Genomic DNA, 13,445 nt, shown 5'->3' on the forward strand with positions numbered 1-13,445 from the left:
CTTTAAAAAAAGTCCCACTCCTCACACCCGAACAACCACAGGCAGGTTTATAACCTATCCTCAGATATATTAGTCTATATACCCTTAATGGATTCATTCTATTCTTTGGATTTTAAAATGCTGTGTCCAAATTCTGCCTGAGATGGATGCATAGAACTACCAGTATAGTTAACTGGAGTTGCATGTGTATATCTGAGGTAAAATATTGTCTTTATATTAATAGCAGAATTAATCAGAATGCATTATTAATTAATCAGAATGCATAGCAAGAGAAAATGTATCTCGATACTAAAAGCCAGCTGATCTGGCTGATTATGAGATTTTGGCTTCAGCTAATTATATCCACAAAGGTTCAAGCGCTGTCACTGTACAGCCACCCTATTGTTTATTTTTCCCTGGCTCTTGCAAACCTCCCATATTTTGGTTTACAACTCGTTTCGCTACTCACAAGGCCCTCCCTTTGCCTGACTGACTCATCCTTTTGGCCAGTGATGGCTGGACAGGTCTGTCTCTGTATTATATATTTTCTATACACAAAGGGCAACCAAGTACTTTCAGTCTACATTAACTCTGTTTTATATTAAGAGGACACCAAAACGAGAGAGAAGAAAAGTAGGAGAGAGCACAGTGTGTGTCTCCTCTCCAACAGACTGTATTGTACCACACTTGAGGACAACATGGCTGCTAAACTCTTCTCACAGGAAGAATTTTTAGAAATTGTAAAGGTGCAGTACGTAGAAAACAAAATGCATCGGTTTCATAGCTACAGCCACTGAACTCTGGAGCTCATCAGCCGTGCTTAAAAAGCAGAAGGAAGACTTAGCGTTTCTGCCATTAGAAACTAGGCCAGCCATAGGAAGCATTGCAATACCTGAATTGAACACTCATTGAGAATGATGGTGGGGAGGCATTCTGATATATGTATTACAGATCACAAATCATTGATCCCATCTTACTCAACTTCATGGGAGTGGCAATGTGCCAAACATTTATTTCAGACACCACTGCTGCATCAAAGGCATTTATATTACCCATCCACTGCAACCACACACCAGCTCCCAAATGGAACAATTTACTGGCATGAGACTTCCTACTGCTCGCCCTAAGCTAATGGGATGGAGGAAGTGTTTACAAGAACAGAAGGACATATGGAACTCACAACTTGAATGAGGTATGTATTATACTCTACTAAAAAGAAAACCCTTCTGATGTGAATTATTGAGATTCCCTCGATGAAGAAAAACATCAATAGGAATAATTGATATGTCAATAACATGATGAAATCCCAACAAGTGCTTCTGTTCAAAGGGAACAAATAAAGCTAGGAATTGGGAGCCCACAGTTCAGTGCACCACATCTGAAATTACCAAAAGGAAAACAACTCCCAAAAGACAGAGAGATGAAGAGGCAGACAGTAAACGGAGAAGATCAGAATGCTATCTGTAGGCACACAATAAAAGCAAACGTTGAGCAGCAAACTGATTCTCAGCATGTACGCTGTAGGTGACGAGAGACCATTCTTGCTGGTCCCATCACACAAAATCTGAGCTATTTCAGAGGCTACAGCATTGTTTAGGGCTAAAGTGTGCTGTTCAATACAGCCTGCAGTAGGGGGCAGCATGGGACACTCCACCCCAGAGGAGCACCTGGAGGTGTGCCACAGGCAGGCACAGTGCTGCCCGGAGTACAGACACAGCACAAACATTACTCTTTGACAGGGAGCAATATGGGGCTTCAGTGTCCTGACACAAAGCAAGGTGGCTAGTTGGCACTGCGTGGGCAGAGCCACAGTCATGCCACTTCCAGCCCTCTCTGGGCTTGCCGAGTTCTTGCATTCAAGTGACTTGAAGAACAGCAATTGTACCTGGCCTCTGCACAGGAGTGCAAGGATAGCAGGATAAAAGAAAGCTCCTTGAATCTTCTCACTCCACTATATCTTGTGCACTCACACATGGGCACAAACAATGCCTTAGCATCAGAGCATGCAGTGAGAGGCCTGATAACTCCTCCTCTTTCACACCCTATTATTTTATCTACACACACAGACATTCCCTCTTTCTCGCTTTCTTCTCCTGCCCCATTTCCAAAGAATCTCACTCCCCTCTGACAATGGTAGGAATGGGATTTACATGCAACCTGATGTAAACTGACAGCATTTGTAATATATGCCCTTCATCATGTGGATCCAACTGGACTGTTTCATTCTGCTTAACATTTATACGGCAGACCTTACCATTCAAGGTGGTTTTCCACAAACGCAGACATGGGGCTGATCTGTACAGTGTAAGTGTCATTGGCTGAATACTCAAACAGGCCATAGTAAGGATTGAAGAGCTCCTGAGACAGAAGGAAGAAGAACTCTCGGGAGGGACCACTGTAGTCCAAGCTGAAAAGGAAATTCAGATAAAATGAATCTCATTCCTAGCTGTGTGCATTTTATGCTTTGCATCTGTACTGGCTAATGCACTTGCAGACAATAACTTCTAACATGTTTGCTGATGCTAATTCTCCTCTCCAAGGACTACGTTTTAATTTTAGGAAGAGACCTCAGCCAGCCATGTTGCATAAGCTGCATCATTCCACAAGTAGCATTCCTGGAAGGTATCATGACAGACACATCCCTGAATATAGCTTTCTCCTATGTCCCCTTTGTTCCATGCGGTAATAATTTGCTACTGCACAACACCCCTTCTCTCAGCTGGGCAGCAAACGAGGCAAGGCTTCTCACATTTCCTTACTCTGCCGGGGGATATAAGCAGGTATGCAGCACCTGCTTAATTCTGAAGACCTCGATTCATGGTCTGGGTAGCTCACACAGGGGAGTTAAAGAGGGTTCTTACTCCCTGAATTAGTATGTAATCTGAAGCACATTCCAGTCCCAAGATATCAAACCTTGGGTACTTTCTTACAGTGCATAGTTGTGGTCTCTCAAGTCAAGGATGAACAAGACTGGGTCCTAACACAACTCTCTCTCCTGTAAACTGGTATGGTGATTTTTCACTTGGTAAACATATGCTTTTTTAGTTTTCTGGTGATTTCAAGTTTATTTGGTATCTTGGGGAGGGGCATTTACATTTAAACTAAGCCTTGCTGTCTGGGTTTATGATTTCTTTCTTTCTTTCTTTCTTTCTTTCTTTCTTTCTTTCTTTCTTTCTTTCTTTTCCTTTTAAATCAGACCACTTTCAATTATCTCAACTATTTAAAAAATGCTTCATGAATGCATTAATCCCAAATGAGATGGATTTATTAAAAACAGACTGTCCTGCCATAATGTTAGGCAGCTTTTATAGTTAGTGTAATATAAACCGCCACACAGTAATAAGAAAGAACCACTTAGAGCCATAAATCACTTAATGCCAAAATGGTTTCTGAGACAGGCATTACTTTTTACATTTAATACATTCAAAGGAGGTGGAAAATTCTGCAGCTGGATCGACTACTTTATAATAAGGCTGAAGTTAACTCCTAGCTGCTCTAACTCTTAAGTATGCAATCAGATTAAAGCCATGAAAGTGAAGGAGATTGGATCAAATTAATCTCTGGTGTAACTCCACTGAAATCAGTTGGATAAAAATCTGGCTCAATTAATATAAAGATATAGGGCTAGATTCGCTATGGCTGGTGCAAGGTGGTATAAATTAAACCTGCCTGCTTCTCTGAAATCCCTCACAGGAGCCCTGCACTGAAGGCTTCTGGGAGATACATTAATTCAACACATTCCCTTCACAGCCAGTGCTGCCCAATTTCTGTGTTGTTCTGGCTCCCCCTATGTACTCCACATTGTCAGGTACATGGGTTGTTGAGGACACTTTGCACCATTTAAATCTGCTCACCTCCTCACTTTCCACATTAGGGTGCCTCCAGCAGGATCTTCGCAGGCATTAAACAGAATAAACCATGGGTGAATTTGGCCTCAGATGTAAATGAATTCCATTTTTATGATTTGCAGGATACTATGCCAAACACAGTAGAAGTTATTGGGAATTAGGGGAAAGTGCCTAGTAAAGTTCATTAAATGGACCATTGTTAGCATATTAGAACCATTCTCCAGATGAGTAAACTGAGACAAAGGAAAGTTTAATGATTTACCCCTGGTCACATTGTAAGGTGGCGACAGAGTCAAGGACAGAACTTGCTATAACAGAATTTCTCTAACTTTTAGATGACACTGACTCCATAGATGTTCACAAATCAAGGGGTTAATAAAGTCCATAATATCAACAGCACTAAAAGTAACCCCCTTTCTGACTGGTGATTTACTCTGTTTTCACTTTATCTAGCATGTCTTCAGATATTAGGAAAAACTTTTTCACTAAGAGGGTGGTGAAACACGGGAATGCGTTACCTAGGGAGGTGGTAGAATCTCCTTCCTTAGAGGTTTTTAAGTTCAGGCTTGACAAAGCCCTGGCTGGGATGATTTAACTGGGAATTGGTCCTGCTTCGAGCAGGGGGTTGGACTAGATGATCTTCTGGGGTCCCTTCCAACCCTGATATTCTATGATTCTATGATTCTATGAACTAAACTCTACAGAACCCTTTACTTGATCTGCTACCTTTAGCAAATTCAATCAGCAGTGATTGTTGTGCTCTTTGCCAGCTGCCCCAACATCTTTGGAGCTGAAACTGTATCTCCCTTTTTGTCCCTAAATCTTTTCAGTGTTTCTGTTAAGAGACTGTACACACAACACTTCATTATTTGAAACAATGGAAAGATTCAAAATGTCTTTCTTTAATTAAAGTTTGCAGATGAAACCTCATGTAAAGCATAACTCTTGATGTGAGGAGTGGCAATGAGTGAGGTTTGCAAGGTTTATTTTGGATAAGAAAACAAAAACTCAGCTGATTACTGTAATCTCATCTGAACTACCAGAACTTCTTGGGTTTGCCAGATCAGCCAGGAAGTCTCACAAGAAAAAAATGCCTCGAGAGATTTCCAGTACTTTCTGCTTCTAGCTGACAGTAACAATGGCTCTTCTAATAGTATTTATGCTTCTCATTTCAGCTAGGGTGAATGAGGAAAACATTTTTTCAACCACAACAAAGGTTCATTTTAAAGAGGCAGTGAAAATTGCTGTTAAAGAGGGGGATTAACAACCGGAAGGATTAACAATCTGATATTTACTTGTGTATGACCTTGGGCCAGTGCCTCAGTTCCCCCACTGTCCAAAGGGGATAATACCCATGGCACCAAGATGGTGAGTCTTAATCAGTTAATGTTTCAGAAGAACTCAGGAACTATAGAAGTGCTCAGCATGGAGAAGTAGTACAAAGGTTTGGGTTCTTTTTAATTTTATATAGACCAGTTCACCTCCCCAGAGGTAACAAGTAAAACCTAATGCACAACAAGAGAGATTCAGCCTTTTCCCAGTGCCATACTTGCTTTCCAATGCAATGGCTCTCTCACAATTCACAATATTTAATAGTTCCCTACCCTTCCTCTCCAACAAACGTGATATAGAGTTTGTTCCGCTGAAGCTCCTTGCGTGAATAAGCCATCACCTGATTGAAGGTGCCTTCCAGCAAGTGATCACGCCGTATAATTAACCTGCAAAAGAACATAGTAATAATGATCTTGTTAACCAGCACTGCCTGAAACTCTTGAGGAGGGGAGTGAGAGATGCTATTATCAAATATACATAAAGGTAAACAGGAGCTATTAAAGGGCCAGACTAAGCCCTGGAATAAGAGGACGCAATTCTATTGAAGTCTACAGAGTTATGCCTGCTTGTGCAAAGGCTGGTTTTGGCCTTTTATTGGTTCTTGTTTATTTGTTTAGTTAAGATTTACTCTATGACTGAAAGGTAGATTTCTCCTCTAAGGGGTAGTTAGGTTCAAAATCTTGCTGTACCCCAAAGTCTCTCCATTGCATCTCCTACAGAAATTAGTGTTGCAGACAGGCCTCTGGCCTTTCTACCTTCATGGTGTCACAGCACCTCGGGGTTGATTTTGATCTCACACTGGATTTACACCAGTGGACTTCAAGGCATTATTCCTTAAGATACATTAGTGTAAGCAAGGGGAGAATCAGTCCTTACCTATATCCACTAAATGGCCCCATCTACTCTCCAAAACATCTTTAATGAATAGCCCAGTGTTTCAAAGATTACTTACGAGCTTGGCCCATTGTAAAAATATCCTCTATACAAGAAGTTCTTATTTTTCATATATAGCTGAAAAGTAATGGCACTTAGTCCTTTTGGAATGTTCTTCATGTCTGCCTTGGCAGGACTCTGAAGGGGATAACCAATGGCTAGAGCTCCTCAGACAGTGCAATAATAGTTTGATGATGACATTTGCCTAGAATAAATTGACTGGTTTTCAGATATTTTTTCCACAACACAAGTGGTTTGGTATGAAGCCAGCCTGATGCATGAATTCAACCAGATGCCCAGGAAATACCTTAGAAGCATACAGTGCTTTAGCCAATTACTATAACTATCCATGGAAAATGGTACAGAGAGGCTAGCCAGCTACCAGGCTGTTTGGAATGTGAACTCCGTAACTGAGTGATAGAGAATTACAGGGTCAGATCCCAAAAACATATTAACAAAATGAAAAAAGAGCTAGTCTAACAAATATTTAGGTGCAATGGGGAATAGAAAGCAATTGATAGGGCCTGATTTTCAGAAGTGCTGAGCACCTGCACTGTCAGTTCAAATCAATGGTAGCAGTAGGTACTCAAGCTCACAATGTCTACAACAATCAGGGCCAAATTTTCATCCTGAGTTACACTGACATGTCAACTCAGAGTAAATCCAAAGGATTTGGAGCTACTTCAGAACTGTAATAGTGTACTGGCCCAATATCATTCACATTTGTCTAACATGTTATTTCTCTACCATTACTGCTTAACACACATGGTATAGCTAGAAATACCAACATATCCTTAAAGTAGGTAGAGGAGGTGTGTAGGACCAAATGGATCCATGAGAAATAAAGCCCCCCAGATATAACCCTCTTGTTGGCCCATTTTCTTGTTAACATATATGTGTGTGTGTGTGTGTGTGTGTTTGTACACACACGTTTTTCCTGGATAAAATACATAGATACATCATCTAATGTTTCATTCCTGTCCCATGATAATGATGTATTGTCACATATATCAGATCAATTTCCTGATTCATTACTACAACGACAAGACTAAGCTGCATCATGTTAAATTATCTTAATCATCTGACATAATACTCACTTAATTTTACCTGGACCTTGCCCATATCCTTTGGCTTCAAGTTTTCGATAGAAATTGCGTAACTTGGCTTCAAAGTCTCTCCTATATGGAGAAGGCGCTCTTGCACTAGCTCGCTGTAACCCTAGAAGGGAAAAGAGAAAAGTCATAGAGTTTTAAAATCTTTAAAAGAGGGTCTTATTCATACACCTGGTGTTTTCAGTCATGACTTGCTAGAAAATATATCAACTTTTATTGGTACATGTAGAATTTCGGAGTGCTCATTATTTTCATGTTCAATTTGACATTAATGTAGCCATCAGTTATATAATTCAGTGGTTCCCAACACTTCTGGACAGCTGCATCATCTTACCAGGATGATGGTTGTGGTCCCTTTGTGCTTCCTGAGCCTTCAACTCTCATTGGCTTGAATGGAAAGTCAATGGGAGTTAGGTGTCTATGTACTCTTGAAAATCTCTCTCCTCACCATCTTCCAGGAGATCTCATTATCTGGCAGGATTAAACCTTTGGATCCAAAGCAGCACTTCTATTTAGAACTTCTAGGGGGCCCAGGCCTGGCTGGAAATTGGGTTTTTCTGTTTATTAAAGACATTCAGCTATAAACACAAAAACCTTCGTGGCACAAGAGAGGATTTCTGTCAGCAAGAAGTCTTACATTTTCACATTAACAGTAGATTTTCAGCAATTCGGGGCCTGTTTTGTTTTGAAGTCTAAATTCTGAAAGCAGCTGATTAGTTCTGTTGTGTAAATGAGCACCACAGCAATCAGTTTTAGAGAATGGGATCCATGAAATCTCATTTCCCTATCTCTTTAGAGGAGACAATGAAAACAATTCCTTTTAGGAGAAATTTGGCAGAAAAGCCTCCAGAAGAAGGAAACAATTTTACATTTAGTTGAAGAACAAAGTATCTGTGAAGACTCATTTGTCGCAACAGAAAGACATTACTATTTGACTCAGATGTTAAAACAGAAAGGTACATTTATACAGCATTCAAGAAGAATCCCTGGTGACGCTTCTCTTGTTCTGTCAGAATATTTTTTACAACACACAACAGGAGTAATTACTGGTTATTTTGGGTTGCTGCAACTGGTAGTACAGATGAACAAATAGTACATTCACTCAAATCAGTCATATTTGTCATATTACCATCTTTCCACAAAAAAGGTTAAAAGCCACTGCATGTCTCTCAACACACCGATGAGTGAGGATATTGGTTTAACTCTCATGCAAACTGGAGATCTGCCCTTATTACAACAGTAGTCAGTACAGGTTCAAATCCCTGCTGAGGACATTAAAAGGCACAATTTGCATTGAAGTTTATCCCTGCTTGAACTCAGCAAATCCAGTGGTAACAATAGGACATTTTTCAAAGATCTCCCCTGTGTAGCCAAGACCTCAGTGTTTCTCCACAAAAATATTAAGACTGATATTTGTAAAGTCATCAGGGGACTTGGCACCCAATTCCCATTAACTTTAATAGGAACTGGGTGTCCAAATAGCTCAAGTGGCTTTGAAAATAGCCAAACTGATTTAAGATCATATTCCTGGGATGTCACTCAAAATGACCACCAAACCAGTTGCATGGTGGAGGTGCAGAGAAATTTAGTCTCCTTCTGAATTAGGGTTGGGTGTTTTAGCTAAAGGGAGCCACCTGCTGCTCAATTTCCGTAGCATAGACACTATTTCAGAGATACACAGCACTTGGAAACAATCTTCTACAAATGGATACCTTTCTGGAAAACATGCTTTAGTCAAACATAAGTTATTGGGCTCAGTTCAGGGTAACTGGGTGAAATTATCTGGCCTGTGACATACAGGAGGTCAGACTAGATGATCTAATGGTCCTTCCAGGCCTTAAAAATCTATGAATCTTGGGAGAAGCAGTAGTCTTGGAAACACTGTCTGGTTGAATATTAAGTTTGGCCTACAGCTGTTTACTGGAGTTCTGAAAGCTTTGTCATACATATGTAATTTGCACTTTGCTTTTGCCATTTAATATCCATATTCAAGAATGTACTTACATGTCAATAGATCAGACTCAGAACACAGAATCCCCTTCTGAGTCTAACCTCCCCTAACCATGTGGAAGCCGGGACTATATTTTCTTCTCCTTGGACAATCTCTGATTCCCACCATGCTGCTAACATCAGTGTCCCGTGAGACAAATAAAAGTGACAGCATTCTGTGTATTAACCAAATGCTCCAGCAGAAAAATTGTCTGAGGCCAATTCTTAACTGGTGTAAACTGTCACAGCTCCTTTGAGGTCAATGAGATACAACAATTTACACCAGCTGAGACCTACCCTCTGTGATTATCAGATGGAGAAGCACAACAAACACAAGAACTTGTGTTGTTTTCCCTCCATTTACCTGGAGAGTTCTGAGGTGAGGAGCAGGGTGAGCAGCGAGGAGAGAAGCTGTAGCCAGGGTGGAAGGCAGCCTGCAGGGGTATGTAGGACATAATATCCTCTTCAAAGAGACTGCAAGGAAAAATGATAGAGACAGGCCCTGTTTATGCTCATTACACAGGAAGAAGCACAAGAGTTCAGTACAGCAGAATTCTGTTATAAGGATCTGTTTGTGCAGCCCTTCATTTAATCATTATTTACAACATAATGATCAGTAGCTACAGATGCATAAAACAGCGATCTGCCCAATCAGGCACGGCCTCAAGAAGCAAAGTCTTCATTTTAGAGTAACAAAGTGAGTTCCATTAGGCATTTTCGTGCCAAGACAGTGCCATATTGGATGGATGAGCCAAGGTTTGAGGCAATGGTAAAAGCAGCAACATCCAGTGGTCAAAAGCAAGAACAGGGGATACATATTGATACACAAATTGTTTCCCTTTTGACTATGATTTGTCTTGGTCATATATTTTGCTATAGCCACTGCATGGCTCTCTGATCATCTATCTGCATCAAGATATAGGTAGTGGGAGCAAGTCGTATACTTCTTGCATTAGATAGAGTGGGCTGTGTAACTCCAATCAAAATCAACTAGGGTGCCATGTGTTTTAGTGTAAACACAGGGCAAAACAGAAATGTAATCCTTCATTGTGTTGAGCCACATAAATCAAATTATCCTAGGCTCTAAAGTGCTAATTTCGTTGGAGCTCCAAAAGATGCTAAGACCCTGCCTACATTACTAAACTATTGCCTCCATTACATAGTAATGGTCGTTCACTTCACTGTAGCTCAGCTCTTCCTTAATGTGAGATAGCCTCATGGATAGCACTGCCAGTGGCATAACTGACATTCCTATAATCTGCATCTGATTGTTATTCAGAAAGGTGGGAACCACATTTCTGCATTTCAAAATGCCACAGGAAAATTTAAAATGTCGTTTCTAATCTAATCCTTAAAGCCAAAACCTTACAGTTCAGTGTAATCAAAGGGTAAACTTCGTTGCACCAGTGGGGACTAGTTTCTGGAAAGTATGATTTGACACATATATTGTGGTTGAATTATTATGAAAACCAACTAGCTATCAGGACAAATGAATCCCTGTGTAATCACGATAGGGCCCTAGCAGAGATCAGCCTCGATTTAACAAATTCTGTCAATCACCTAAAATATGTCAAAAAAATAGGGTGGAGACAGCTAGCCAGCTTCTTGTGTACCATGAGTGACAAAATTCTGTTTTTGTTCAAACTGATTACCTCAGTAGAATTACTAAATCTGCATCACAGGACAACTTTTCAAGCCCATGTGTACCCTCTGTCCGAATGTAATGGATCTTCTCCCTGGAAAATTTATGACAAGAGGGGGAAAAGAAATCACATCATTGTCAAACCATAAGATAGGGATGGATTATTTTTTCCTCACTGCTTCTCTAGTTTCTTTTTGCTTTTCTCATTAAGATAGCAAATAAATATCCCTATTGCTTGACACATTTTTCAAATCTGAACAATCTATAAAACAACATTCTTTAAATCATACTAGCAATCTGTTCCCAAAGCAAGAGTCACATTTTAGAGAGCAAGATAATTTCCCTATTCCTAGAACTTATGTGTAACACTGCAGTTGACAAAATTGATAGATGAAAGTTCGCCTCTGTGGAGGCTATACCTAATATACAACATTTTCTTAACAGAGTTGTATGTAACACCCTATCCTTTACACGTTTCAGTCCCAGGTTGGTCTATGATAAAACTTGAAGGACAATTATTTATTTTAAAATTAAAATAATTCCTACATATGAATTTACTGTTCACTGAAGTTGCTTGATTGACCGTCCTGGGGACTGAAGTCCTATCTAGAAACAGAATGAGCCTGGGTCTGATCTTACTGACACTGTTATAAATAAAGAATAATTCTGTGGAAGTCAATCAATGTAAAACTGCTGTGTGTAAGATCAGAGCCATACCCAATGAGCATAGCAGCAGTATTGTAACCATCATCAAACGGGACTACCAATGTGCCTCTGGAAAAAGGGGTAAGCAGTGAGGTGGCAAAATTTGCAGATGATACAAAACTACTCAAGATAGTTAAGTCCCAGGCAGACTGCGAAAAGCTACAAAAGGATCTCTCAAAACTGGGTGACTGGGAAACAAAATGGCAGATGAAATTCAATGTTGATAAATGCAAAGTAATGTACATTGGAAAACACAATCCCAACTATACATATAAAATGATGGGGTCTAAATTAGCTGTTACCACTCAAGAAAGAGATCTTGGAGTCATTGTGGATAGTTCTTTGAAAACATCCACTCAATGTGCAGCCGCAATCAAAAAAGCGAACATAACATTGGGAATCATTAAGAAAGGGATAGATAATAGGACAGAAAATATCATATTGCCTCTATATAAATCTATGGTACACCTACATCTTGAATACTGTGTGCAAATGTGGTTGTCCAATCTCAAAAAAGATATATTGGAAATGGAAAAGGCTCAGAAAAGGGCAACAAAAATTATTAGGGGTATGGAGCGGCTGCCATATGAGGAGAGATTAATAAGACTAGGACTTTTCAGCTTGGAAAAGAGACGACTAATGGGGGACATGATAGAGGTCTATAAAATCATGACTGGTGTGGAGAAAGTAAATACGGAAGTTTTTATTTACTCCTTCTCATAACACGAGAACCAGGGGTCAACTAATGAAATTAATAGGCAGCAGGTTTAAAACAAACAAAAGGAAGTATTTCTTCACAGAACGCAGTCAACCTGTGGAACTCCTACAACAGAAGATGTTGTAAAGGCCAAAACTATAACAGGGTTAAAAAAAAACTAGATAAATTCATGGAGGATAGGTCCATCAATGGCTATTAACCATGATGGGCAGGGATGGTGTCCCTAGGCTCTATTTGCCAGAAGCTGGGAATGGGCGACAAAGAATGGATCACTTGATGATTACCTTTTCTGTTAATTCCCTCGGGGGGCACCTGGCATTGGCCACTGTTGGAAGACAGGATACTGGGCTAGATGGACCTTTGGTCTGACCCAGTAGGGCCATTCTTATGCCTCAAGGCAAATATAAAAGGACTACTTCAAGGAGAAAAAGAATAAATCATTCTTCATGACCATTTAATCCCCGGGGTCTCTGCTGGGAATACAAACGTGGGTGTAAATTAGTACCAATAGGGGTGGTTGTTTGAGGCTCAGTCCTGCAATGTGCAAAGGATTCTGTCAAGCAATCTGATCGAGCAATCTTTAAGCATGTGAATGGTTCAGTGGGACATCATTTATTCCAATATTAAGTCAAACGGGACTACTCGTGCCCACAGCTATACATGTGTTTGACTACTTTGCTGCACTGGAGCCAGAATGCTAGGTGCCTTGCAGGATCTAGCCCTGTATGAAATGAACACTTGTCTGCTGGGAACTTGTCTAAGATCCACAAGCCCATTCCACAAAAGTTGATGAACAGCCATCAGATAGTAGCTTTGGGCCACTACTGACCAAAGGTGGAAACAAAGCAGTGACCTAGAGGTGAAAGGCTCAGTATCCTGTTACAAATCTCATTACATATCCGCAAAGCTGTCTAGTCCCCATCATTAGTCAATTTTGTTCTCTGCTGAAAAAGAGATAAAAGCATTTCCTGTTCTCTAAGGGATAAGAACTCAAATTACAGAAGTGAAAAAAGTCTATAATAATTTGATGGCGATGATAAAAATTCTCAATTACAAAAATGTACATCTTAAATACTGGAGGCATTTTTCATTCTCTCCCTCAATCTATTAGCATTTCATTCCTCCTGGAGGCATTTCTAATCCTTTACACCCAAAGAACTCTTTGTCTGATCTTCTTAGGTAAATGA

General features: G+C 40.2%; 1 protein-coding gene across 6 annotated transcripts in view; it reads right to left on the bottom strand.

Annotated features, from left to right (window-relative positions):
- Positions 1 to 13,445, bottom strand: part of HECW1 (HECT, C2 and WW domain containing E3 ubiquitin protein ligase 1) — a 353,016-nt gene that overhangs the window by 49,679 nt on the left and 289,892 nt on the right. For all 6 annotated transcript variants that reach the window (XR_012157436.1, XM_073332820.1, XM_073332821.1 and 3 more), the window contains 5 exons: positions 10,846 to 10,929; positions 9,558 to 9,667; positions 7,190 to 7,310; positions 5,432 to 5,545; positions 2,234 to 2,386 (listed from right to left, as the gene is read on the bottom strand). Coding sequence is in view for 5 of the 6 variants with exons in the window: in XM_073332820.1 (XP_073188921.1) it covers positions 2,234 to 2,386; positions 5,432 to 5,545; positions 7,190 to 7,310; positions 9,558 to 9,667; positions 10,846 to 10,929 (582 nt within the window). In the remaining variant the exon portion in view is untranslated. The remainder of the gene's footprint in view (positions 1 to 2,233; positions 2,387 to 5,431; positions 5,546 to 7,189; positions 7,311 to 9,557; positions 9,668 to 10,845; positions 10,930 to 13,445) is intronic.

The sequence above is a fragment of the Lepidochelys kempii genome, chromosome 2 (assembly GCF_965140265.1).
Source record: "Lepidochelys kempii isolate rLepKem1 chromosome 2, rLepKem1.hap2, whole genome shotgun sequence".
Classification (NCBI taxonomy): domain Eukaryota; kingdom Metazoa; phylum Chordata; order Testudines; family Cheloniidae; genus Lepidochelys; species Lepidochelys kempii.